The 26,079-nt window shown below is 42.0% G+C and overlaps 3 protein-coding genes across 7 annotated transcripts in view; 2 read left to right on the top strand and 1 right to left on the bottom strand.

The window, feature by feature from the left end:
* LOC106582198 (guanylate-binding protein 2-like) overlaps window positions 1-10,445 on the top strand; it is a 22,661-nt gene extending 12,216 nt beyond the window's left edge. For both annotated transcript variants that reach the window (XM_082967117.1, XM_082967118.1), the window contains exon 6: window positions 5,748-10,445. The gene's annotated coding sequence lies outside the window, so the exon portion shown is untranslated. The remainder of the gene's footprint in view (window positions 1-5,747) is intronic.
* The window catches only part of LOC106582236 (guanylate-binding protein 3-like), a 46,682-nt gene continuing 20,614 nt past the window's right edge, over window positions 12-26,079 (top strand). Inside the window, exons 1-4 of one of the 4 annotated variants that reach the window (XM_082967113.1) lie at window positions 12-5,950; window positions 22,643-22,726; window positions 23,110-23,351; window positions 25,828-25,869. The gene's annotated coding sequence lies outside the window, so the exon portion shown is untranslated. Of the gene's footprint in view, window positions 5,951-22,642; window positions 22,727-23,109; window positions 23,352-25,410; window positions 25,870-26,079 lie in introns of those variants that run through there. The other 3 variants (XM_082967112.1, XM_082967115.1, XM_082967114.1) reach the window with 3 other exon arrangements.
* Window positions 14,199-20,021, bottom strand: LOC106582238 (guanylate-binding protein 1-like). The gene is made up of 8 exons (XM_045704900.1): window positions 19,911-20,021; window positions 19,231-19,442; window positions 18,484-18,726; window positions 16,075-16,355; window positions 15,750-15,962; window positions 15,479-15,515; window positions 15,047-15,147; window positions 14,199-14,519 (listed from the first exon to the last, which is right to left on the bottom strand). The coding sequence occupies exons 1-8, from the start codon at window positions 19,982-19,984 to the stop codon at window positions 14,199-14,201; spliced, it is 1,482 nt and encodes a 493-aa protein (XP_045560856.1). The 5' UTR covers window positions 19,985-20,021.

Genomic DNA, 26,079 nt, shown 5'->3' on the forward strand with positions numbered 1-26,079 from the left:
GAAATGTTTGTGTAGATTGATTCAGGGATTCTGTCTCAGCGGAGGGGACGTCACGTAGGTCTCTCTTTAAATTCCTAAAAAAACAGTAATACTTAGAGCTTTTGAATTCAATAAAACTGCATGCATGCATGAATTTTGGGGGCTGTTAAATGTATGCATTTGTGAGGACTAAATGTGTGGTGAGCGGTAGGCCTGGCCTGGTATGGGGCTGCTGCTGCCTGCCCATATGGTCAAAACAAATAAATAAGTAGGTAGAAAGTTCACGAGACCACCCCGGGATGGGGGTCGGCCTGGGTGAATAGTTAGGGAGTAGGAAAAAGTCGACCCGATTAGGCGAGGTTCAACTACAAAACAGATCCTACAGATAAAACACTCCGTCTAGCTAACGGGGTCGGTAAATCAGTAGGCCACACCTCATTGCTGCTCTGAGGAACAGAGTATAGCAGGGAGGGGGTGAGTGAGATATGAAGGGAAACTGACCCGTTTAGGCAGAATTTCCGTCATATCGTAAAATCCTGTACAATAATGTCTTCTGTGTTGAGGAAGTGTATCAGATTAGGCTAAAATGGGTTGTTTTAGGTAAAACGAAGTGTGTATGAACGTGAATAGGATGTGAAGAAAGACTGACCCGTTTAGGCAGAATTTCCGTCATATTGTGTATGAACGTGAATAGGATAGGAAGGGAAACTGACCCAATTAGGCAGGACTTCCGTCATAGCATAAAATCCTGTAGAATAAAAGCTTCTCTGTGTCTGCGGAAGTGTATCAGAGAAGCTAAAGACTGCAGTTAAATATAGTATATACTGGTGTGTGTGTGTGTGTGTGTGTGTGCCAACTAGACAAGGGGAAGGAATGGGCAAACCTCTCTGTGACAGTTGCTCGAGTGTAATATGAGAAGGGTGTGTCTAGAGTGTACTAGGAAGAAGAAATAATAAATCAATAGGTATTGATTAAAAGGAACTATGTAAAGATAACACATTAACATAATACATGTGTTAAATAACTATTCTGGAATGCATAGAACTTGTGGTAAAAAGTATTAAACAAGACACATCGTATATACGGTGTGTGAAGTGAGAAGATAAAACATACAGATAAGCAAAAGATATACTATATGGTTACAATAAACTCAGGCTATCTAGAGTAAATAGTGACAGCAAATACATAAAGAAAAGTACCATGGTATAGTCTGTAGTATATACTAGAGATATTACAGCACCGTGAAGGACGGTAGGAGGAAAACAGTGGGTAACATTGTAGCTGCAGGACCCTTAGGAAGTTACAGCCTGGGGGGAGGACAGAAGCGTAAAGTTACAGACACTAGCAGAAAGAGTGGGCCTGGAGAAACTCAGTGAAATAGGAACTAGCGCTGAGAATAGATAGGATAAATTAGGAATATAAGTAATAGTAGGATAGAATATCATAAGTGAATAAATATTGTGGCAAAGAATGGGGTCGAGTGATAAATGGCAGATATGTGAGGGCAGAACTAATAAACGGGCTCTGCCCGATCACTAAAATGGCCACAAAATTGCCGACTGCAAAAACTACAATTCCCAGAAGCAAGGGGAACCCTCAGAAGGTGGAGCCGACCCACAGATAAAGGGTCAAGAAAAACCAGGAAGAGAGAGAGAGAGGGCGGGAAGGAGCTATGAACCATAGAGAAAGAGACAATCTACATTGGCTGGATTTACTGTGTACGAACTGGACTGTTTTGGACTTACCTGTTGCCGTTTAGACCTGGACCTACCGAGAACCAGATTTGTGTACCGAACCCTGTTATCCTTGACCTTACCTGCAGCCTGGGTGGACCAGGACAGAGAAACAAACACACAGGTACTGTCATGTTCGAAAGAACTTTCATTCTGGGCTGACTTTGGTGACAGTTTCCCACTTAATGTGTGACAAACGCTCCTAACTTTGAAGAGGTTTGCCACAATATAAAGAGATAAGTAAGTGTAGATATTATAAACAGCTGAATTAGACAGAAAAGTGTTAAATAGGATGTAATAAAGTTAAAGTAATGGAATTTAGTAAAGCCATGGAGTCGCTGAGAGAAGCGCACAATAATTCCACCAATTCGGCTTGAATGTGAAAGAGCAAACTGGATAATGTAGGGCAAAATTACCCGGTAAACTGGATAAATAAAATACAATAAAAAAAAGAGGCAGGTATGAATTGAAACAATCACATTAAACCAGAATAAGAAGCTCAACTTGCCAGTGTTTTGAAATCAGCATTCTATCATCAGAAAATACATTACGATGGGGGGCCAGATATGACTCTGCTCGCCTCGCAGACGTGCGAGGGGAGAGTAGAGCCATAAAATATCAAAGCGTAAGAAGATATCTAAAACAGGGAGCTATGGGACTATGGGAAGAATGTGGGAAGAATGTGTGTAGGGAGACACTGGAACCTAGTGCAGTAGCAGGAAATGCAGTTATACGAGAGTTAGTAAGTAAGAATGGAACTTTCACATAGCGGTGTATGATCTCTGATCGATCAATGAGTGGTTCATAGAGATTACAGTTTCTATGGAAGGCGTATTAGATCACGTTTTACCTAACTTCTAGTAGAGTACCGATGGGATTTACAAATAGCCCCACTTGGTATCATTTTGCATTGAAACAATCGTTTCTGTGGTGATAAAATACGAGGATGATTTGTTATTGGCGTCAAACGACGGAAAATAAAGTTATATAGTTAGTAAATTAATTGGAGGAACAGGCAAAGCAAAATGTAACATATTTGAGGTTTTCGATTTCTGAGGGCAAGACATAACCCGGGATCAGGTAGAAACTAGGCGTTCTGTGGCATGGCTAAGCACTCCGCGCATGCTCAGGAAAACGTAAGGGGTTTTCAGTTTTGTTAGACATATTATGCCGTCATTCTCAGAAAGTGCTAAGACACTTATAGAATGGAATCAATAGTGTGAGGAAATGTTTGTCGAGTTAAAGAAGTAATTGGGTTAAACGTCAGCATTGGGATCGCCAAATTTAAATTCAACTTTTAAAATGTTTTAGTTGGTTTATGAACATAGTGGAGGATGAAACAAACATTTAATGATTGGAGTAAGGATAGTGGAATTATAATTATAATGTTCAGTATATAAGTAATACTATTGGCTTGCTGATTAAAAGGTAACATTGTGAATACTAAGGAATTGTACACTTTCTTTTCCAGAAGGGGTTTTAATTTTCTCTTGTCGGAAATGTCCTTGGAGACTGCGATACTGGGAAAAGCAGTTAGTGATAGTCGGCTGTTTTAAGAGTAAAAATATCTAGATTAGGCTATAAATGGAGTTCCGGATAAGTGAGGCCGGTTCCTGTGTGATCTTGACCTACCAGCAAGTACACACCATACCGGGAAAGAATATGCGTTAGTGGATTTATTTTGAGAAGGGATAGTGTAAAATGGGGTGCTTGGTAATGTTGTTCAGGCTATTTTGGTGGGATGTCAAAAGCACTAGTATGGATATACCAGAGTGCAGAATAACGGATTAGTTTACAAATGTCTGATTGAATATTGCCAGTGTCAGTAAACATCAGGGAAGTAACATCATTGGAATTATTGCAAGCAGCACAGTTAAACGTTAGCTTGGGTGTTTGACTGCCAAATGGGAAAAGTAGTAGGAACTAATGATTCAGAAAGTTTGGTTCAACCCTGTTCAATACGACATATTTGGGGTTTTGAGAACCATGTGACTCAAGAAAAACGTAGTCTTTGTTTCAGTATTCGAAATAAATGTATTAAAGTGACATAAGAATTGGCTGATGTATTTTCTACATTTGGTGCTTTACAGGTTCATCTTAAACTAACGGATGTTTAATGAGTGTTGACAGTATGTGAATGATAATATATTATGTCTTTATAGCACTCAAATGATGCGATATTTTAGTAAATTGAAAAACAAAGGTTTCAATACAAGGATATATGATGAGTAAATTGAACCTTGAGATTGTAAAAATAATAAAAAATAAAATAACTTGCGGTTGGAAGCAAGCAAGCAACTAGTGCGATGTTTGAAATAAAGGTATGAATAAACATTACTATTGTTTGGTTTTATAGTTAGATAACACTAGTAAATTTGAGCAGGAAAGTTATGTATTCTGGACATTATAAACTGTTTCCATTATGTGGTACAGTGTCTAGTAATACGAGTAGAATGAATTACGTATTGACTAACAAGATGATAAGACATCAACTTTTTGAAGGTTCTACAGTGGTTAACCAATAGTTTTGTATTATACTAAACTAATTACACAAGTTAAAATGATAAGATTACTGGAAAGGGCCTCTGGGTGTTAATTTGGATGGACCTTTTACAATTCAGTTTTAAACTGGGTATAGAGAAGGGACAGAGAAGGGAGAGGAAACATTTAATGGCGTCAAATGCCCTGAATCCTAAAACTTTCCCGTGAAGACTGATCAACTTCACTAGAAATTATTGGAACAGGTGGGATTTAAATATAAAATGACTAAGAAACACCAGTCTCTATTCAAAGTGTACAATTACTTTGAAAGTCTATTATTTCCATATGAAAATTATGAAGAGGTGTAATCTTGAATTGACTAGTTACTCAAATAACTGTATTTTTTTATTTAACATGTTGTTATTGAATCATGTGTTCATAGGGAAAATGATCAGCTCCCTGGAGTTATGGTCTTTGGGAAAACATGCAAATGTGCTTTGTTCAGTCTGCCTATAGAAGGGTATGTTATTCTGTTTTTGGGTTGGACAATTTATAAACGTTTTAGTTATGATTTGGATATAGAACTGTTTAAATTTACTAGGCCTAGGCAAGCTCTGGAAACTAAATCCTGAGACAGGGAGGTTGACAGAACTTACAAAAGATTAGATTAAAGGTTTTTGTTTCTTCTGTTTTATTATGTCATTGGAAATGTAATGTTAACTTGTATTGATATAATAAATGACATAAAAGGTTAATAGTCTGATTTGCGATAACACCCAGGGATGGAGAAGGAGACCAACATAACATGCGCATAGAACGAAACGGATGGACGTGTTCCCCAGGTTTAGTTACATTCTGAGTGGTGGTGATTTGTTAAAAATATGCAGTTATTATATTTTAATTTTCTCTTTTCTTGTCTGGTCAATTTATATTTGTTTTAAGGAACATAAGTGTGTTTATTGTTCCTGAGGAGGGAATGTTATAAATTGACAAAAAATGATTTGAGAATGTTTTGGTATGTATCAAACGGTGGAAGGAAATAGAAGTAGTAAATGATGTGTTATGGGTTAGAAGAACTGACTGCATTGGGGATCTGAGGGGGCTCAAATGAAGGTTATGGTAGTAGAGGGGTGTTATTTCTAGAGACAATGTATATTAGAGGAAGATAACTCACAGAAGAGAAAGGACAGCTGGATGTGTAAAATATAGGGACAATTCTAAGTAAATTGAACATTACACATACCTAGATTATGGTAAGAGTAAAAGTGATAGTGGTGACATTTAACACTATGGTAAAAGTTTAAGAAACTTATGATTTGGATTTTTAAGAGGTTGGATATTCTTCCAACTGGAAGACACTTGACTGATTACATGTTATTCTTACAGCAGTTGCTATAGGGACCATAATTTGGCTATCATTATGTATAAGTATATCTGTGGTAGGAGGCGAGGTATTTGAGACAATGTTTAAATAGGGCTGTTATTTAAATATTACAAAGTAGTGATCTTGACATAAGAAGAAAGTCTGTTGTCAGGAAATAACCCATGTGTTAGTGTGTATGTCCACAGGAGAAAAGCAGCACATAAGAAGCCAGAAATAACCAAGGGCATGGGCTGAATTCTGGAGATTGAGTGTACATCAAGGTACACCAGGCTGGGGGTATACTTCTTACAGCACCTGCAGTGGTAAAGATCGTCATGTCTCTCTTCGGTGGGTGCATAATTCTCACAAGAAGTAAGGCCCAGCTGAATAATGGGTGAGCTTGAAAACTCTATGACACACAGACAGACACACAGACAGACACACAGACAGACACACAGACAGACACACAGACAGACTAGATTCCACTGTAGACATATAGATGGGTTGGGTTTGGGACCTACTTATTTTATTGGTTAATGCATCATATGAAAAAGGATAGATGTTAGGGTAATTGTGCTCTAAACAACATGTTGAAAGCATTAATGTGAAAGCATATACAGTGTTGAATTACTTCAAGAAGATATAATGTTGATTAGGGATATGCACATGCCTATCAGTTGAAATGGAGCAGATGGGAAACAAAGTGAAAATGACATGATTTGGGAACACCTCTCAGAACCTGGGGCCGAAAGGGGAAGACTGGGTGAAAGCATGAGGAAGCTTTTTAAGGTTTTTATTTTTGTGGATTCCAGCAGAAAAGTATCCTGGAGGCATAGAGTCAGGTGAAGAGAGAGTGGGAATTGTCATGGTCTCAGATTTCGGTTTTCATTAAAATATTTATGCATGACATATCACATTGTCAATAATGTTGTGTTTTTCACTTTCCAAGTCTTATGCTTAGGAACCAGAAGGAGAGGGGTCGCCAGCTTCAGCTGGAATGTTAGTTGGTGTATGATGAGTGATGGAAATAAGTGGATGTATGGTATGATCATAAAACAGAGGCCATAAGTCTAAGTTTGAATGCCTCACAGAAAAAAGGCAGAAACCTGAACCAGGACCAGAGGTTCCACGTCTGGTGATCCAAAGTGACCAGGTCCGAGTGTTCCGGAAGAAAGGAATGAGCCAAGAAGCGAGGGTCCCTACAAGGAGGCTCAAACAATGTTAAAACCTCTTACATCTAGATGTGCCGCTAGCGGAACGCCTCGCCAATATCCAATGATAGAGCGTGGAGCGAATTACAAACACCTCAGAAATCCCCAAACTTCAATTTTTCAAACATATGACTATTTTACACCATTTTAAAGACAAGACTCTCCTTTATCTAACCACATTGTCCGATTTCAAAAAGGCTTTACAACGAAAGCAAAACATTAGATTATGTCAGGAGAGTACCCAGCCAGAAATAATCACACACCCATTTTTCAAGCTAGCATGTAATGTCACAAAAACCCAAAACACAGCTAAATGCAGCACTAACCTTTGATGATCTTCATCAGATGACAGATGTAATTACATTGTTTCAGATGTAATTACATTGTTTCTTATTCAGGAGTGGTGTTTAAAAAAAAAAACTGGAAAACCCCTAAATTATCACATGATGAAAATCAGGAAATCACAACCAATAACACTTTCGTGTGTGTGTGTGTGTGTGTGTGTGTGTGTGTACATGCATGTTTTGTTCAATCATGTTCATATTTATATCAAAAACCAGCTTTTTACATTAGCATGTGACGTTCAGAACTAGCATACCCACCGAAAACATCCGGTGAATTTACTAAATTACTCACGGTAAACGTTCACAAAAAACATAATTATTTTAAGAATTATAGATACAGAACTCCTTTATGCAATCGCGGTGCCGATTTTAAAATAGCTTTTCGGTGAAAGCACATTTTGCAATATTCTGAGTAGATAGCCCAGCCATCATGGCTAGCTATTTTGACACCCACCATCATGGCTAGCTATTTTGACACCCACCAAGTTTGGCCCTCACCAAACTCAGATTTACTATAAGAAAAATTTGATTACCTTTGCTGTTCTTCGTCAGAATGCACTCCCAGGACTTCTACTTCAACACCCAATGTTGTTTTGGTTCCAAATAATCCATAGTTATATCCAAATAGCTGCGTTTTGTTCTTGCGTTCAAGACACTATCCGAAGGGTGACGCGCCGGCGCGTATCGTGACAAAAAATGTAGAAATATTCCATTACCGTACTTCGAAGCATGTCAAACGCTGTTTAAAATCCATTTTTATGCGATTTTTCTCGTAAAAATAGCGATAATATTCCGACCGGGAGACCTTGTTTTCGTTCAAACACTGAAAATAGAAAATGGAGTCTTCACATGCACGCGCGCACCCGTGTCATTGTTCTCAGAACGACCACTTCCCAAAAGCCCTACTGTTTTTCGCCCAGGGACTGCAGAGTCATCATTCCCCGTTCTGGCGCCTTCTGAGAGCCTATGGGAGCCTTAGAAAATGTCACGTTACAGCAGAGATCCTCTATTTTCCATAAAGAGGCTATAGAAGGCCAAGAAATGGTCAGAGAGGGCACTTCCTGTATGCAATCTTCTCAGGTTTTGGCCTGCCATATGAGTTCTGTTATACTCACAGACACCATTCAAACAGTTTTAGAAACTTTAGGGTGTTTTCTATCCAAATAAAATAATTATATGCATATTCTAGTTTCTGGGCAGGAGTAATAACCAGATTAAATCGGGTACGTTTTTTATCCGGCCGTGAAAATACTGCCCCCTATCCTAAACAGGTTAACTGCTGTCCAGGTGAAAGGAAGAAACACGTGGTACCGTATAAACCACTGTACCAAAGTCCTGTCGGAAAGGAGGAGACAACCACCAGGCCATGAAGACGCAGAGGATGCTGATACATCAGGTGGGTGTCCAAAGGGAACGGGAGCAGAGGAGATCGAGGAGCCAGGCAGGAGACAGGCAGGAGCCGAAGAAGAGGTGGAGCAACTTCCAACAGCAGACAGACACTATCTCCTGAAAATCCAGAGAGTCCAGGGATGGGGAGGAGTGACATGCCTGTTGCTCCTGATTATATACCTACTCTGGCAGATACCCCTGACAGAGGTGCTGTCCAACGGGACGGAGAAACAACGACAGGAGAATGGAAAGGAGACTTTCTTATCAACTTCTCTGTCCTCACATGGTCTTTCTAACAGACAGTGAACCAGGACAGATGAAGAATGGTAGAATGGTCTTGACAGCAACAGCGACAAACTTACAAGAAATTGTAAAATCACCTCCCGCTAGAGACTAGTACACCAACTAAGACAATAGCAAAACCACAAGAAAGTGGGTTGATGCAGAGAATCTGGACATCTGTTACCAACTGGGGTAGCTACAATGAAGAAACTACCCCAGAATCAAACATTGATCAAACATTTTGAAAATCAATAACAAATGGCGTGTATAAGTGGGCTCAGTAAGCAGCAACTAAACATAGGATGGACAATTGCATTTTGTCTAGCAAATCACATTTGTCTGATCTTTTAATAGTACCTGAACTTGCATCTTTTGAAGAATGTGTTAGGTGGAAAATGTTCAACGTATTCAGAGAAAATACTGTATCTCTTTGTGCAACATAGAATGTAGAATTGCCTTACGTAGTACCAGGGGTAGAAGTGTCTTAAATTAAACTATGTTGGGAGAACATGAATGTACAACATATGATATAAGAACTGAATTAAATGGTCCTCATAATGATAGGTTTACTATTTTAAAAAGTAGATAAATGTTTCTACAGCTATGGAGATAATGGGATAGATGTGAGAAACACTACAGTTAATTGTTAAATTATTTGGGTGTTAGAAACTGCAGGAGTTGGTAAATTTGATGATAAAGGAATGATTGTGAATCACAAAGGTAAATGTGGTACTAGAAAAGTGTCAATACAAACCAAGGCGAACATAATCTGTTTCTTAATAGTGTGACCCTATGGTTGAGAGAATGCCACTTCCTTTTCCTACCATTAGTGTACTGTACAGTGTTGTAGACATTACAAAGGTCATTGGATATTCATTGAGCCCACACATTCACACCCCTTAGTGGGTCCAAAGGCAAGGGTTATTATGGGTAGGTTATTCATATGGGTTGAGAGAGCGAGAAAGCGTTTTCTGTTATTGTGGATGTGTCTTCCTGTGGCTGCTTACAAATTGAACATAAACGTAAGTCCAGTTATACATCCAAATGAACATCAAAGACCAAAGTATATATTCTAGCTATTCCTTCAGGTCCTACTGTAGAAATTGCCATCATAACATTTTCAGCAACCTGTCTGAATGACTCATCTCACTGCAATTACAAGGCTATTAAAAGGTGACTCAGTAAATAGGAGAAATTTTGCTGGGGTAACAGTTGATTGAATGCACTGCATTTTCCCCAAGGGAACTTCAGGTGTGGCATTTGTTATTCAGAAACACACAATGCGTGAGAGAGAATCCATGGCCTTAGCAATGGAGAGAAGAGGGAGAAGTCATGCAGAAAAACAACTTCTGACTTGTTATAAATTTCTGGTTGTTAAAAGTGAGATTAACATGATTAAATTAGCAAAAAATGTGTAGGTAATCAAATTTTAGAACTCAAGATCAACACAGGAGGAAAAGATTGACAGAGAGTGAGTTAAGTCATCTTAATCGTGTTAGCTAGCCAAATTCAAATTTGTCAACTAGCTTACCGTCTAGTTCCAACCGTTTACTGGTGGTAACTGTTACGGAGTCTAGTTGATAGGTAATCGACTAGCCGGACTGTTCCCCGGACTACGCGTGTAGGGATTTGTACAATGCATGAACAAGGCTATTGAACTTGACATTGGTGTCTGTCTTTATTCCTTTATCCAACATATCATACTGAAACAGTAACCATAGCAACATGGCCACTGAGGCAGCGCTAGCAGCACCAGCAGAAGCAGAGACTAATAGACTCCCCCCCTCTTTTTGAATTTCCAGCAGGAATTGTTGTGGAAATATTCAGTCAATCATATTTCTCAAATACCTGAGCCTGTGAGTTCAAATATACTTTTATTACGACATAAGAAAAGCCGAGCTAGTTCATGAAAACAACTAACTTTCCAGTCTTGGCACATACTTCTTATACATTTTTCCTGCTTACAACACACCCATAGTAAACTCCTCTTAATGACTCATCCCATCTGGCATTTAGCCACCGTTATCGTATTGCCTTGCACTAGGTTTAGTTTGGTTTCATATTAGGGCATGAAAACAGTAGAGCCACAGCAACAGTTCAAAAGGACAGACATGTTCTCGACTAAGACAGGTGAGTGCATGTAGGACCAGTCCTTGGCACTTTACAGAAATAACCAACATGTCATCCTGCTAACTCCTCTGAAAGGGACACCCATGTTCTGGAAAATACCCAAGCGGTGTAACCATAGCAACAGTATATCAGGCCATAATACAGTGACTGGAATAACCAGTCGTGTCCACACCCCGACATGTGCATGTCTAATGGTGTCTAATGACCCAGAGCACATATAGAGTGCACTAGTTTTGCTGACTATCCTGAAATGTATAATGGCCACACATGTTCTGGAAAATTCTCAATAGAATCAAATCAGAGAACGGAAGAATCAATTTTAGACACAGAATTCTGAGGGAGAACCCAGAAACTTTATTTGCCGACTGCTCACACAACAGGACTGTTACAAACCTGTTATTTTACACAGACCACACTACTGCCTGGCATACAGCTGTAACCAGGCATTTCAGCTATGCGACAAAGAAAGGCATCTGCAAGAGAAGGCAAATCCACATTTTTGAGGACAGTGAGAAGGATCAGGAAAACAGGTTTCTGACGGTAAACGTACCAGAACGGCACTGTCATGGTCCAGGGCAGTGAGGCTGCACTCAGCTCTTTTGTGCAAGATAGCGGAAACAAAAAAAGACAAGGACAGCACCTCGACCTCTCCCCTCACCTCAGGCACCCCAACAGCAGGAGCCCGGGCCCACACCTACACCTACACAACAGGTCTATACTCCCCCTGCCTGCCTACCACCACCAGAGCCAAGACCACACTACCATCAGCCTGCTGAGAGACAGGCTGGCTCTGTTAGATGTATGGGTTACTGAGCTACACCACCTCGAGCCCAGACACAGAGCTACTACAGGACCAGATCAACCAGTACAGGACACAGCTGAAGAACTCTGTCCAGGAGCTGAGAGAGAGCCTTACCACAGCTCTTGAGGAGGTAAGGCCACCATGAGGAGAGAGCTAGTGCAGGTAAAGGAGGAGATGGCAAAGGAGTTCAGTCATCAAGAGGGTGCTGCAGCACAGAGAGCAAACTGTAGAGACTCCTAGATAGAAGCTGCAGCCCCTCACCACCCCTAACAACCCCACTGACCCACCTTCACCCACAACCCTCCCATACCAACAACCCTTTACCCACACCCCCAGTCAACAAGGAGGCTCACATTGGGACACCTACTACAGAGAGAAGCTCTCTGCCCCCCCTTGACACACCCCCACACACCCCTCCTTGTACACAGGCCCTGTGTACCCCAGCCCCAGACCGTAAAACCCACTGATGTGGCCATCCTCATTGACTCAAATGGGAAATTCATCCAAGAGGATAAACTCTTCCCCCACCACAAGGTGTCCAAAATATGGTGTCGAAAAACACAGGATGCACTCCACATCCTGTCCCAGTCTGACTTTGGCACACCAGTCCACATTATTATTCACAGCAGCACCAACAACCTGCGAGAGGAGCAGGAGAGAGTAGGCAGCTCTGGTCAACAGAGTAGCAGAGAGGGCCTTTGAGTGGTTCCCCAACTCCCACATCACCATCTCCACTCTGCTGCCCCGCAAAGACTTTCATCCCCATACCATTCAGAAAGTCAACGCTGACATCACCAGAGGGTGTGGCCTACTCCCATCTGTGGCCTACTGCGGCATATCAAGAAGATGATTAAACAACATGATCATTACAGAGATGCACCTTGTGCTGGGGACAATAAAAGGCCACTCAAATGAGCAGTTATCACACAACACAATGCCACAGATGTCTGAAGTTGAGGTAGCATGCAATTGGCATGCTGATTGTAGGAATGTCCACCAGAGCTATTGCCAGAGAATGGAATGTTCATTTCAGTATGTCTAACCGGCCTCAACACCGCAGACCACATGTAACCACACCAGCCCAGGACCTCCACATCCACTTTCTGCACAAACTGTCTCAGGGAAGCTCACCTGCATGCTCGTCGTCCTCAACAGGGTCTTGACCTGACTGCAGTTTGGCCACCTTCGATGGCCACTGGCACGCTGGAGAAGTGTGCTCTTCACGGATGAATCACAGTTTCAACTGTACAGGGCAGATGGCAGACAGCATGTAGGGCATTGTGTCGGCGAGCGGTTTGCTGATGTGAACAGAGTGCCCCATTGTGGCGGTGGGGTTATGGTGTGGGCCAGCATAAGCAACGGACAACAAACACAATTGCATTTTATCGATGGCAAGTTGAATGCACAGAGATACTGTGACGAGATCCTGAGGCCCATTGTCGTGCCATTCATCTGCCGCCATCACCTCATGTTTGAGCATGATAATGCAAGGTCCCATGTCGCAAAGATCTGTACACAATTTTTGGAAGTTGAAAATGTCCCAGTTCTGGGATGCTCTGGATCGACATTTTGTTCCAGTTCCTGCCAACATCCAGCAACTTCACACAGCTATTGAAGAGGAGTGGGACAACATTCCACAATCAATGCCCTGATCAACTCTATGCGAAGGAGATGTGTTGTGCTGCATGAGGCAAATGGTGGTCACACCAGATACTGACTGGTTTCCTGGTCCACCCCCCTACCTTTTTTTAAAGGTATCTGTGACCAACAGATGCATATCTGCATTCCCAGTCATGATAAATCCATAGATTAGGGCCTAATGAATTTATTTCAGTTGATTGATTTCCTTATATGTAATTCAGTAAAATCTTTGAAATTGTTGCGTTTATATTTTTGTTGAGTGTATATTACAGTTAAAGATAAGTCTTAGTTATAGTCTACAAATATTTTTATTAAAGCCTCTAGATTTAAGCGCTATAGTAGTACAGTGATAATTTCACCAAAACCTGTAAATACATATTGTCACGTTGTTCGTGCAAGATACACAAATAAACTAAAGAACAAAAACAACAAACCGTGACGAAGAGGTGCAACATACACTAACTCAAAAACAATCTCCCACAAACCCAGGTGGGAAAAACAACTACTTAAGTATGATCTCCAATTAGAGACAACGATGACCAGCTGTCTCTAATCGGAGCTCATCCAAAAAACAACATAGAAATACAAAAACTAGAACATAACAACATAGAAAATCTAAACTAGAAAAACCGCCTGTCACACCCTGACCTACTCTACCATAGAAAATAACAGCTTTCTATGGTCAGGACATGACACATATACTGTATAAGAAAAATAATAATATTTCACTCTTGCATATAAAGCTTATATGGATTCTAAGCTTGGCTATTAACTTGACTTTTCGCTTTACATTGCTAGATAAAGCTAACAAATGTGTACATGCTCAAGTAATACACAATGTTTCTACTTCATAAAACCTCCCCTCATGAGCTTATATTGAAAGAAAGTGTTGGCAGTGTCCAATCCAAATCGAAGAACAGGCATAACTGTAGACTCAAGGAAACCACCTCCTTCCTTCACAGGTTTGTTGCTCTTCTTGAACTCCTCTATCTCCTGTCTCATTAAGTCAGCCTTCTCCTTGTGGCCCTTCTCCAGCAGATCCTTCTGCTTCTGCATCTTGCACTCCAAGGCCCTGTGGAAGTCCCGTTCCTCTTGCTTCATCTCCTCCTTCATCTTCTCTTCCATCTGCTTCAACTTCTCGTCTTTGCTTCTGCGATCGTTCTCCTTTACATTTAAGTCATTTAGCAGACGCTCTTATCCAGAGCGACTTACAAATTGGTGCATTCACCTTATGATATCCAGTGGAACAACCACTTTACAATAGTGCATCTAAATCTTTTAAGGGGGGGGGGGGGGGGGGTTAGAAGGATTACATTATCCTATCCTAGGTATTCCTTAAAGAGGTGGGGTTTCAGGTGTCTCCGGAAGGTGGTGATTGACTCCGCTGTCCTGGCGTCGTGAGGGAGCTTGTTCCACCATTGGGGTGCCAGAGCAGCGAACAGTTTTGACTGGGCTGAGCGGGAACTGTGCTTCCTCAGAGGTAGGGAGGCGAGCAGGCCAGAGGTGGATGAACACAGTGCCCTTGTTTGGGTGTAGGGCCTAATCAGAGCCTGAAGGTATGGAGGTGCCGTTCCCTTCACAGCTCCATAGGCAATCACCATGGTCTTGTAGCGGATGCGAGCTTCAACTGGAAGCCAGTGGAGAGAGCGGAGGAGCGGGGTGACGTGAGAGAACTTGGGAAGGTTGAACACCAGACGGGCTGCGGCGTTCTCCATGGTGCGCTCCATCTCCAACCGTTTCTCTTCAGCAGCCTTCTTCTCCTGCTCCAACACAGCTGATCTCTCCTTCTCCTCTGCATGGTCCAAAAGAAGAGTTGAGGTAGGAAAACACTCTAGCTTCTGGACTACTCATGTTCTCTCTCATATGGAGTCAACAGACAGCCCCTGATCTTTTCCATGTTCTGGAGTAGGCCATAACTTTTAGATTACTCTTTCAAACATCCCAGATCTATGTTGACTTCGTGCAAGATTATCACCAATTTATTGTGAGAAGTCACTCCAACCAGAAACTTGAATGGAGCCAGATAATAACATCTCAATGCTATATTTTGGACTTACCGTGGATATTTTTCTAATTTTCTGTCCATTTTTTGTCAGCTTGTAGGATGGAATTTTTCTCTAGACTCTTCTCCCTCAGGAACTGCTCAAGAATCTCCTCAGCCTGCAGAAAATACCCCAAAAGGCTACATGTTTCATCATTCGTTGATGGCAATCTGTTTCTGGTATGATGCTGCAGATGGAAGCTAATGTGAATCATAACAGTAACAGAGATTGATAGAAACAGCAATCCATTTACGGAATATAAACTAAGTGGATCGGCCTGAAAGATGAGAACAGCTCCAGTGTTTAATATGGATTTTTTTATGAATGTTTCAGCCCTAGAAAGGATTCTTACCCTAACTCCTTTATCAGGCTCGGCCCAGTATTGTGCCACCATGTTGTCATGGTGAATGCAGTAAAGCTCATATCCCCCAGGTGTAGCGTAGATCCCCTCCTTAATCTTCTGGGCCATCGGAGCAGACAGCTTCTCCAGAAGGGACGCACACTTCTTCTCTGAGGCATCCTCGTTCTGGTTGAGAAGGTCAGCGTAGTGCTTTGCAATGGCCACCTGCAGGAGTCAAGACTGTTTTAGGGAAGAATTTGTAAAAAGTGGTCCTTGACAGAGTTAAGAACTAAAGCAGTGTTTGTACCAGGCACAGATCTGAAATGATGACCCTTACCGCCAACGCTTTCAAGAAATCCCCATTTTCGTCTTTGAAGGATCGTTTCATGAAAGCCTGCGTGGCCTGGTGGTCTGAGCGGAGGTGATGAGCTGAAATCTGACCCATGGCCACAGGGAATAAGGCCTTCACCTCCTCCATGCCCCTCTGGTATACTACCTGGCCCTCATCCACAGCAGCCTGGTTCTCAATTTGAGCCATGGCCAGCACTGCATTCTCCAGACAGGGCACAGAGCCTTTGGCTATGGTCTCCACATAGGTGTTAACCAAGTGGCCGAGCACTGCAATCAGATAAGAGGCGGGAAGAAAAATACAAGTGTATACATTTGGTGGTACAATAACGTAGGCTACAATTTTTACATTTTTTATTAGACCTTTATTTAACCAGGTAGGCTAGTTGAGAACAAGTTGTAATTTACAACTGCGACCTGGCAAAGATAAAGCAAAGCACTTCGACACAAACAACAACTCAGAGTTACACATGGAATAAACAAGCGTACAGTCAATAACACAATAGAAAAAAAAGAAAGTCTATATACACAATGTGTGCAAATGAGGAGGTAAGGCAAAAAATTGTCCATAGTAGCGAAGTAATTACAATTTAGCAAATTAACACTGGAGTGATAGATGTGCAGATGATGACGTGCAAGTAGAAATACTGGTGTGCAAAAGAGCAGAAAAGTAAATAAAAACAATATGGGAATGAGGTAGGTACATTGGATGGGCTATTTACAGATGTGCTATGTATAGCTGCAGCGATCGGTTAGCTGCTCAGATAGCTAATGTTTAAAGCTAGTGAGGGAAATATAAGTCTCCAGCTTCAGCGGTTTTTGCAATTTATTCCAGTCATTGGCAGCAGAGAACTGGAAGGCGGCCAAAGCAGGTGTTGGCTTTGGGGATGACCAGTGAGATATACCTGCTGGAGTGCGTGCTACGAGTAGGTGTTGTTATCGTGACCAGTGAGCTGAGATAAGGCGGAGCTTTACCTAGCAAAGACTTATAGATGACCTGAAGCCAGCGGGTCTGGCAACGAATATGTAGCGAGGGCCAGTGGACGAGAGCATACAGGTCGTGGTGGTGGGTGGTATATGGGGCTTTGGTGACAAAACGGATGGCACTGTGATAGACTGCATCCAGTTTGCAGAGTAGAGTGTTGGAGGCTATTTTTTAAATGACGTCGCCGAAGTCGAGGATCGGTAGGATAGTCAGTTTTACGAGGGTATGTTTGGTGGCGTGAGTGAAGGAGGCTTGGTTGCGAAATAGGAAGACAATTCTAGATTTAATTTTGGATTGGAGATGTTTAATATGAGTCTGGAAGGAGAGTTTACAGTCTAGCCAGACACCTAGGTATTTGTAGATGTCCACATATTCTAAGTCAGAACCGTCCAGAGTAGTGATGCTAGTCGGGCGGGCGAGTGCGGGCAGCGAACGGTTGAAAAGCATGCATTTAGTTTTACTAGCGTTTAAGAGCAGTTGGAGGCCACAAAAGGAGTGTTGTATGGCATTGAAGCTCGTTTGGAGTTTGGTAACAATATCCAAAGAAGGGCCAGATGTATACAGAATGGTGTCGTCTGCGTAAAGGTGGATCAGGGAATCACCCGCAGCAAGAGCGACATCGTTGATATATACAGAGAAAAGAGTCGGCCCGAGAATTGAACCCTGTGGTACCCCCATAGAAACTGCCAGAGGTTCGGATAACAGGACCTCCGATTTGACACACTGAACTCTGTCTGAGAAGTAGGCCAGGCAGTCATTTGAGAAACCAAGGCTGTTGAGTCTGCCGATAAGAATACTGTGATAGACAGAGTCGAAAGCCTTGGCCAGGTCAATGAATACGGCTGCACAGTACTGGCTTTTATCGATGGCAGTTATGATATAGTTTAGTACCTTGAGCATGGCTGAGGTGCATCTGTGACCAGCTCGGAAAGCGGACTGCACAGCGGAGAAGGTACGGTGAGATTCGAAATGGTCATTGATCAGTTTATTAACTTGGCTTTCAAAGACTTTAGAAAGGCAGCGCAGGATGGATATCGGTCTAGAGTGTCACCCCCTTTGAAGAGGGGGATGACCGCGGCAGCTTTCCAATCTTTAGGGATCTCGGACAATACGAAAGAGAGGTTGAACAGACTGGTAATAGGGGTTGCAACAATGATGGCGGATAATTTTAGAAAGAGAGGGTCCAGATTGTCTAGCCCAGCTGATTTGTACGGGTCCAGGTTTTGCAGCTCTTTCAGAACATCTGCTGTCTGAATTTGGGTGAACGAGAAGCTTGGGAGGCTTGGGCAAGTAGCTGTGGGGGGTGCGGAGCTGTTGGCCGGGTTAGTCAGGAGGAAAGCATGGCCAGCCATAGAGAAATGCTTATTGAAACATTCAATACATCTGTGCAGAATCTGCAGATTTTTTACTTACTTCTCCCGGTAACTTTGTGGCCCCCTTTGACAGTTTTTGTACGGCTCTCCTGGAAAATGAAGCGGCAGAAAGTATCTGCAACCTTTCGGAAGGTTCCACAGAGGTCAGCCTCGTCCATGGAATTCAGATGGGGCATGTTGGCAGGAGTTGTAGGGGTGGGGAATACAAAGCACTTGCGCGAGGGGAAGTAGTTCCGGATGCACTGTCGTGGGAGGTTGTACATCAGGTTCTTTTTACCCCCACCTGAATGATAGTCAGCATTCACCATTACAGTTGACATTAGTCTATTTTTAGGGCCAGTTTCCCAGACACAGACTAGGCCTTGTCCTGGACACAAAAGTGTGTTCAATGGAGAATCTCGTCTGGAGGCCTAATCTGTGTTTGGATGGCTCTTAGTTCACCATCCAAACACACAATCATTAACAGATAAGCATATACAGAGATATGCTTAAATTAACATGAGGCATAAGACTTTATGACCAATAAACAAACTGGATAAAATAATTGTGTCACTTGATTTATGAGTCTGTTTGATTATGAGTGTAATCCTACAATACATTTCCATAGGAATGATTTTATAACGTGTAATTTAGCAAGTGTCAGAGCAAATATCAATCATCTTGTTTCCCAACCCCCATGCTCTTTGAGATAGTGATTGTTCCAACTGAATAATTGTTCATGGGGAGCTCTATTCTAGAGACATTGTGCACAGTTGATCATTGGGGTGGTGGCTAGTGCTAATGTCACCTTTTCTGAGTTCCAGGGAATGCTCCAGATACTCATCTTCGGTGACGTTTCTACCGTCGATCTCGAGTAGTAGAGTGAAATCTCTGATGGCCCACACAAAATTCGGAAAGAACTGCACAAACTGGGCGTCCCCTCCTTCCTCGTCATCATGAGAGGATGAAGCTGCACTGGAAGAATTCACCTTGATCCGCTCTGTCAGCTCACTCACATATCTATAGGGCCGGTTGAGGATTGACTGATAAAAGCTACCAAAGTTCTTAAAAATCATGTGCGTCTACATTGACATGTGCCTGCGACAGTTGTAAAAGGACTTGCTATACAACAGTTATAGCATACGAGCAGTTTCAGTTTATTTTTGAATGGACTGTGTCCACATGCACTGAGTAACCCCTAAGGGAATTGATCCAACAAAGTACAGTGTGTTGAACATTCTGCAAACACTTAATTAATGCTGTCAGTAACACAATATATTGCTCCAGGTCTATAAGGATATTTTGCTCAGCATCCAATAGATACACAAACATACAGCACTTTCACTTTCAATATAAGAGGGAGTTCTAAGAAATGGCCCGGTTGGGGGAAATATCCCCTAACCATGTGATATGTACACCTGTTAAGTCAATAGGAGAGGAAACAGGGGAGGTTTGCCATGGGGAAATAGATATTGGTTTAAAGGATACTGGAGATTCTCCACGGCTTGATTGTCGATGGTCCCTCGACTGTTGTAGACCAGAGTACTGCTTAACAGCAACATTCCTATTGGTGATCTGGCTAAATGAAATGAAATAATAAAAAATGCACTATATATACAAAAAAAAAAGTGGACACCCCTTCAAATGACTGGGTTGAGCTATTTAAGTCACACCCGTTGCTGACAGATGTATAAAATCGAGTACACAGCCATGCAATCTTCATAGACAAAGATTGGCAGGAGAATGGCCTTACTGAAGAGCTCAGTGACTTTCCAACAAGTCACATTGTCAAATTTCTGCCCTGCTAGAGCTGCTCCGGTGAACTGTAAGTGCTGTTATTGAGAAGTGGAAACATCTAGGAGCAACAACGCAAAGGCTCAGCCGTGAAGTGGTAGGCCACACAAGCTCACAGAACAGACCGCCGAGTGCTGAAACGCATAGAGCTTAAAAATCGCCTGTCCTCGGTTGCAACACTCACTACCGAGTTCCAAACTGCCTCTGGAAGTAACGTCAGCACAAGAACTGTTCGCAGGAGGCTCATGAATGGGTTTCCATGGCCGAGCAGCCACACACAAGCCTAAGGTCACCATGCGCAATGCCACGCGTCGGGTGGAGTGGTGTAAAGCTCACCGCCATTGGACTCTGGAGCAGTGGAAACGCATTCTCTGGAGTTATGAATCACGCTTAACCATCTGGCAGTCCGACGGACAAATCTGGGTTTGACGGATGCCAGGAGAATGCTACCTGCCCGAATGCATAATGCCAACTGTAAAGTTTGGAGGAGGAGGAATAATGGTCTGGGGCTGTTTTTCATGGTTTGGGCTAGGCGCCTTAATTCCAGTGAAGGGAAATCTTAATGCTACAGTATACAATGACATTCTAGGACAATTCTATGCTTCCAACTTTGCGGCAACAGTTTGGGAAATGCCCTTTCCTGTTTCAGCATGACAATGCCCCTGTGCACAAAGCGAGGTCCATATAGAAATGGATTGTCGAGATCAGTGTGGAAGAACTTGACTGGCCTGCACACAGACTTGACCTTAACCCTGTCGAACACCTTTGGGATGAAATGGACCAGCAACTGCGAGCCAGGCCTAATCGCCCAACATCAGTGCCCAACCTCACTAACGCTCTTGTGGCTGCATGGAAGCAAGTCCCCGCAGCGATGTTCCAACATCTATTGGAACGCTTTCCCAGAAGAGTGGAGGTTGTTATAGCAGCGAAGGGAGGACCAACTCCATATTAATGCCTATGTGTCCACATACTTTTGGTCATGTAGTGTATGTGTGTTTAGATATTTGTTCACTGTGCTAGATTACTAATGTGAATTTTAAAGAGACTGAACGTTGACCTCTCACCTTCTCCACGTCCCCCAGCCCCTCTGTATCCAGCAGCACCAGGGTGTGGTCTCTTTTTTCAGGGTGAGGCACACACCACATCCAGATTGCCTTAGTCTTGGATTGAATGGTGGCTCCCAGGGCAAAACCTAAATCAATATTTCAAAGACCATTTTAAGAATATTTTTTTTTATTTTTTATATATATTTATTTTAAAAGAATTGACTATTGAGGCACAGATGATGCCCAAACCAGTTTGTGAATTCAGATATGTCTCTCAGCATCAGTCAGTCTCTGTCTCACCCAGGGGCGGAAATCCCGGGGGGGACGGGGGGGACACGACCCCCCCATCCTGGGAAAAATATGATTTGTCCCCCCCAATATATCACTGAAACATAACTATGTAATTTAAATAATATTAATAATACTCAATGAAAGCAATTGTGCTGATTATAGACACTTAATAGCGCGTTTTTAAGTTTCAAAAGATTGCAAGCCCCCCACCCTTTGCCTCACAATGGTTTGATCCACTGCCAGTTCCTTAGCTTGCTAGCTAACAGAGAGGTCGTATCTACTGTCTGAAAGGCACTCAATGCACATAACTGACGTGAGGTTAATCCAGTCAATCGCGCACACACACTAGCTGAATATGCAGAGCTAGCGCGCAAATATTAACTATTAAGCTAGCTAGTACCTATTCCATTTATGTGGCGTCGTCAAAGATGGAATCAGCATGCAGATGATGTAAGTTAGTGCTTCAAAGTCCCTGTGATAAGGTTAGCGATAAATTGAAATCCAAACCGAACAGAACTACACTCTCTTCTACCATTGTCTTAAATATATTTAATGGTCTCGTTGCAAAAGCTAAATTGTCGCAAGTGAACTTTTATTTATTTATTTTATTTCACCTTTATTTAACCCGGGTAGCAAAGATTATAGCAAACACCACTGAAACTGAATTGGTGCTCGCTCGCTTTGCAAATTCAGCTATTGTTGGAAGCCAGCCAATATGAAACAAACTATTAAAATTACAAAAGGTTGCAGCATATGTTGTGTAAATGGTGAACTCATACAGCTGTCAACTCTTGTCATTTTAATCCGTTTCACATTTGCTAGCTACCTTTTAGATCGAAGCCCAAATAGAATGATTGAAGATGATAGAAGCCCATCTCCTACTGTAAATAACCTGTGTGTGTGTAGCCAGCCAGCCAGCCAGGTAGAAAAATGGCAGAAAAATAAAAGACGGACATCAGAGTATTTTTCAATACACCGAAACGCATAGTAAGAACCCTAGTAGCCTAATATCTCAAAGACTAGTTGATAAAATGTTCATAAAGAAAGAAATGAAATTCTAATGGAAATGTTTCACAATGATGTCATTAGGCAGAGCAGGCAACAGATGGCACACAGACAGCAGAGTTGGGGACAGATATGCAGGGACAGACTGGCAGAGACAGGGAGTCTCAGGTAAGTTTGTTGAGTCTTTGTTTGGCAACATTATGAAAGGTTCTCAATTTTTTTTACTTGTAAAATAGGAACATAATTGGAAAATGCCATGGATACCCCCACTCTCAACTTAAACTGGTGACTGAACTAAGATTTGTTAAAGGCAATGGTATTGCTGTTGTGATTAGTTGTGTAGTTTTGGGTACCGGTAGTTAGGAGTACGGCAAACACCTTATTTCTTTGGTTCCTCAATATACATTTACCATATTACAATGTAGGCTATGTTTTACAGCACTACTTTTGGTGTCCCCCTCAGGAATTGCTCTTGAGAAAATTTCATGTAATTGTCCCCTCCAAAGTTGATATCAGATTTTCACCAATGGTCTCACCTCTTATCTTTCCAGCCAGCTTGTTCATGAGGTAAGACTTGCCGGTGCGGTACAGCCCGACCACCGCCCCAACTACGACTTGCTGGTTCAGGCTCATCAGGTACTTGATGGCACCAGGAAGTACATGAAGCTCACAGTCGGCGTTCTCGACAAGGCACATTGGGGAATCCATGGTCAAGTGACTTCACTGGATGATCAGCCTACAGCTCCAACAAATATTCAATCTATAATAAAATGATTAATTAAATATAGTTCAGGTGAATATGATATAGCCTAGGACTTCTGTATAGGCTATGTATTTTCTTTTTAAGATCTGCATAATTAAAATGGCTGAGCCATATGCATATACAATTAAAAGTGAAGTTAAAATATTGTCCAATGTTAGCTTCAATTTCATTATGAAATTCGTCTTCAAACATTAAATTGTTTTCTGGGTATGGAAAAGCATTTGTCGATTCTAGCCTACTCACATAATTGACTTAAGCCTGCTCCAAACCAGCTGTAAAATGGCAGGGGGTTGATACACTGTAGAATACCTACAGTGCATTCGGAAAGTAGTCAGACCCCTTTTACCCTCATCAATCTACATACACACAATACCCCTTAATGACAAAGCAAAAACAGGTTTTTAGAAATGTTTGCAAATGTATTACAAATAAAAAAACTGATATCACATTTGCATAAGTATTCAGACTTTTTACTCAGTACTTTGTTGAAGCTTCTTTGGCAGCAATTACTGCCTTGAGTCTTCTTGGGTATGACGCTACAAGCTTAGCACTCCTGTATTTGGGGAGTATCTCTCATTCTTCTCTGCAGATCCTCTCAAGCTCTGTCAGGTTGGATGAGAAGCGTTACTGAACAGCTATTTTCTCCAGAGATGTTCGATCGGGTTCAAGTCCGGGCTCTTGCTGGGCCACTCAGGACATTCAGAAACTTGTCCAGAAGCCACCCCTGCGTTTTCTTGGCTGTGCTCTTAGGTTTGTTGTATTGTTGGAAGGTGACCCTTCATCCCTGTCTGAGGTCCTGAGCGCTCTGGAGCAGGTTTTCATCAAGGATCTCTCTGTACTTTGCTCCGTTCATCTTTCCCTCGATCCTGACTAGTCTCCCAGTCCCTGACTCTGAAAAACATCCTCACAGCATGATGCTGCCACCACCACCATGCTTCACCATAGGGATGGTGCCAGGTTTCCTCCAGATGTGACGATTGGCATTCAGGCCAAAGAGTTAAATCTTGGTTTCCTCAGACCAGGGAATCTTGTTTCTCATGCTCTGAGAGTCTTTAGGTGCCTTTTGGGAAATTCCTTGCGGGCTGTCATGTGCCTTTTACTGGGGAGTGGTTTCTTTCTGGCCACTCTACCATAAAGGCCTCATTGGTGGAGTGTTGCAGAGATGGTTGTCCTTCTGGAAGGTTCTCCCATCTCCACAGAGAAACGCTGGGTCTCTGTCAGAGTGACCATCGGTTTCTTCGTCACTTCTCTGACCAAGGCCCTTCTCCCCCGATTGCTCAGTTTGGCCAGGCGGCCAGCTCTAGGAAGAGTCTTGGTGGTTCCAAACTTCTTCCATTTAAGAATGATGGAGGCCACTGTGTTCTTGGGGGCATTCAATGGTGCACAATTTTTTTGGTACCCTTCATCAGATCTGTTCCTCGACACAATCCTGTCTCAGAGCTCCACGGACAATTCCTTGGCTTGGTTTTTGCTCTGACATCAACTGTGGGACCTTATATAGAGAAGTTTGTGTCTTTCCAAATCATGTCCAATCAATTGAAATTACCACAGGTGGACTCCAAACAAGTTGTAGCGACATCTCAAGGATGATCAATGGAAACAAGATGCACCTGAGCTCAATTTCCAGTCTCATAGCAAAGGTTCTGAATACTTCTGTTGTAATTTTTAATACATTTGCAAACATTTCTATAAAAAGCTGTTTTCACTGTCATTATGGGGTATTGTGTGTAGATTAATGAAGAAAACATTTAATTTAATCAATTTTAGAATAAGTATGTGATGTAACTAAATGTGGAAAAAGTCAAGGGGTCTGAATACTTTTCGAATGCACTGTATTCCAAGGGGAGTTTCCACTAGTTACCACAAGTCAAAAATGTCTATAATCATAAAAATTCAAAACAATGTTGCTTTTTGGTCTTAATTTAAGGTTAGGCATAATGTTAACAGTGTGGTTAAGGTTAGGATTAGAATTAGAATAACATTTTAAGTAGGTACATTATAACTAGTGACACCCATTTGGCTGCAGATACAGAAAGTGAAAGTTGCCTAGACAATTTTTCTTGGCTTATTTTCACCAGTCAAAAAAGAGATGGAATTTACGTATCCGACTTTTTAATGAATTAACAAAATGTTAAATTGTGTGAACGGCGTTAATGAGCCAATTATCGGCTATTGTTCTCCGTAGGAATAGTGCTGCCTTCAAGTTCTATTTGGACTTGCTAATTGGTTGTAGTTATGTGTTGGTTATGCACAGGGGAAAGCACGACGTTTATTCACAAAAAGTCCCTACTCAGCTTCAGTGATACATGACCTGATCTAAGCCGCGTTTAAGTCGTTAGTAAATCGTACATGTCAGAGTTCCTAGTATCTACCAGCACATGAACGCGGCACAAGTATGGAATGTTTTTGATACGTCGTGCTTTCCCAGAAACCTAATTTTAAACATTAGAAAAACTCTTTCAGTTTCAATATAATCACTGATCTATTTTTTGCCGTCCAAACGCAGACAACAGACTGAACAACAACCGCACTGTACAACGTCGCCGAGGTAAGCCTAAACTCTCTTGCACTGGAAAATGTTAGCTTTTTTACTATATGATATATAGGTATTGATTTGCAAGTTGACTGGTTGTAATGTAAGTTGGTGAAACACCAGCCATCACAAGTCAGACTGTTGAATTAACTTTATTTGAACGTACTTTACCTGTTGTCTGCTGGTTTTGTCCTTATGTAAGTGGTCATCTGAGACAAAATCCAC

The sequence above is a fragment of the Salmo salar genome, chromosome 21 (assembly GCF_965601325.2).
Source record: "Salmo salar chromosome 21, fSalSal1, whole genome shotgun sequence".
Classification (NCBI taxonomy): Eukaryota; Metazoa; Chordata; class Actinopteri; order Salmoniformes; family Salmonidae; genus Salmo; species Salmo salar.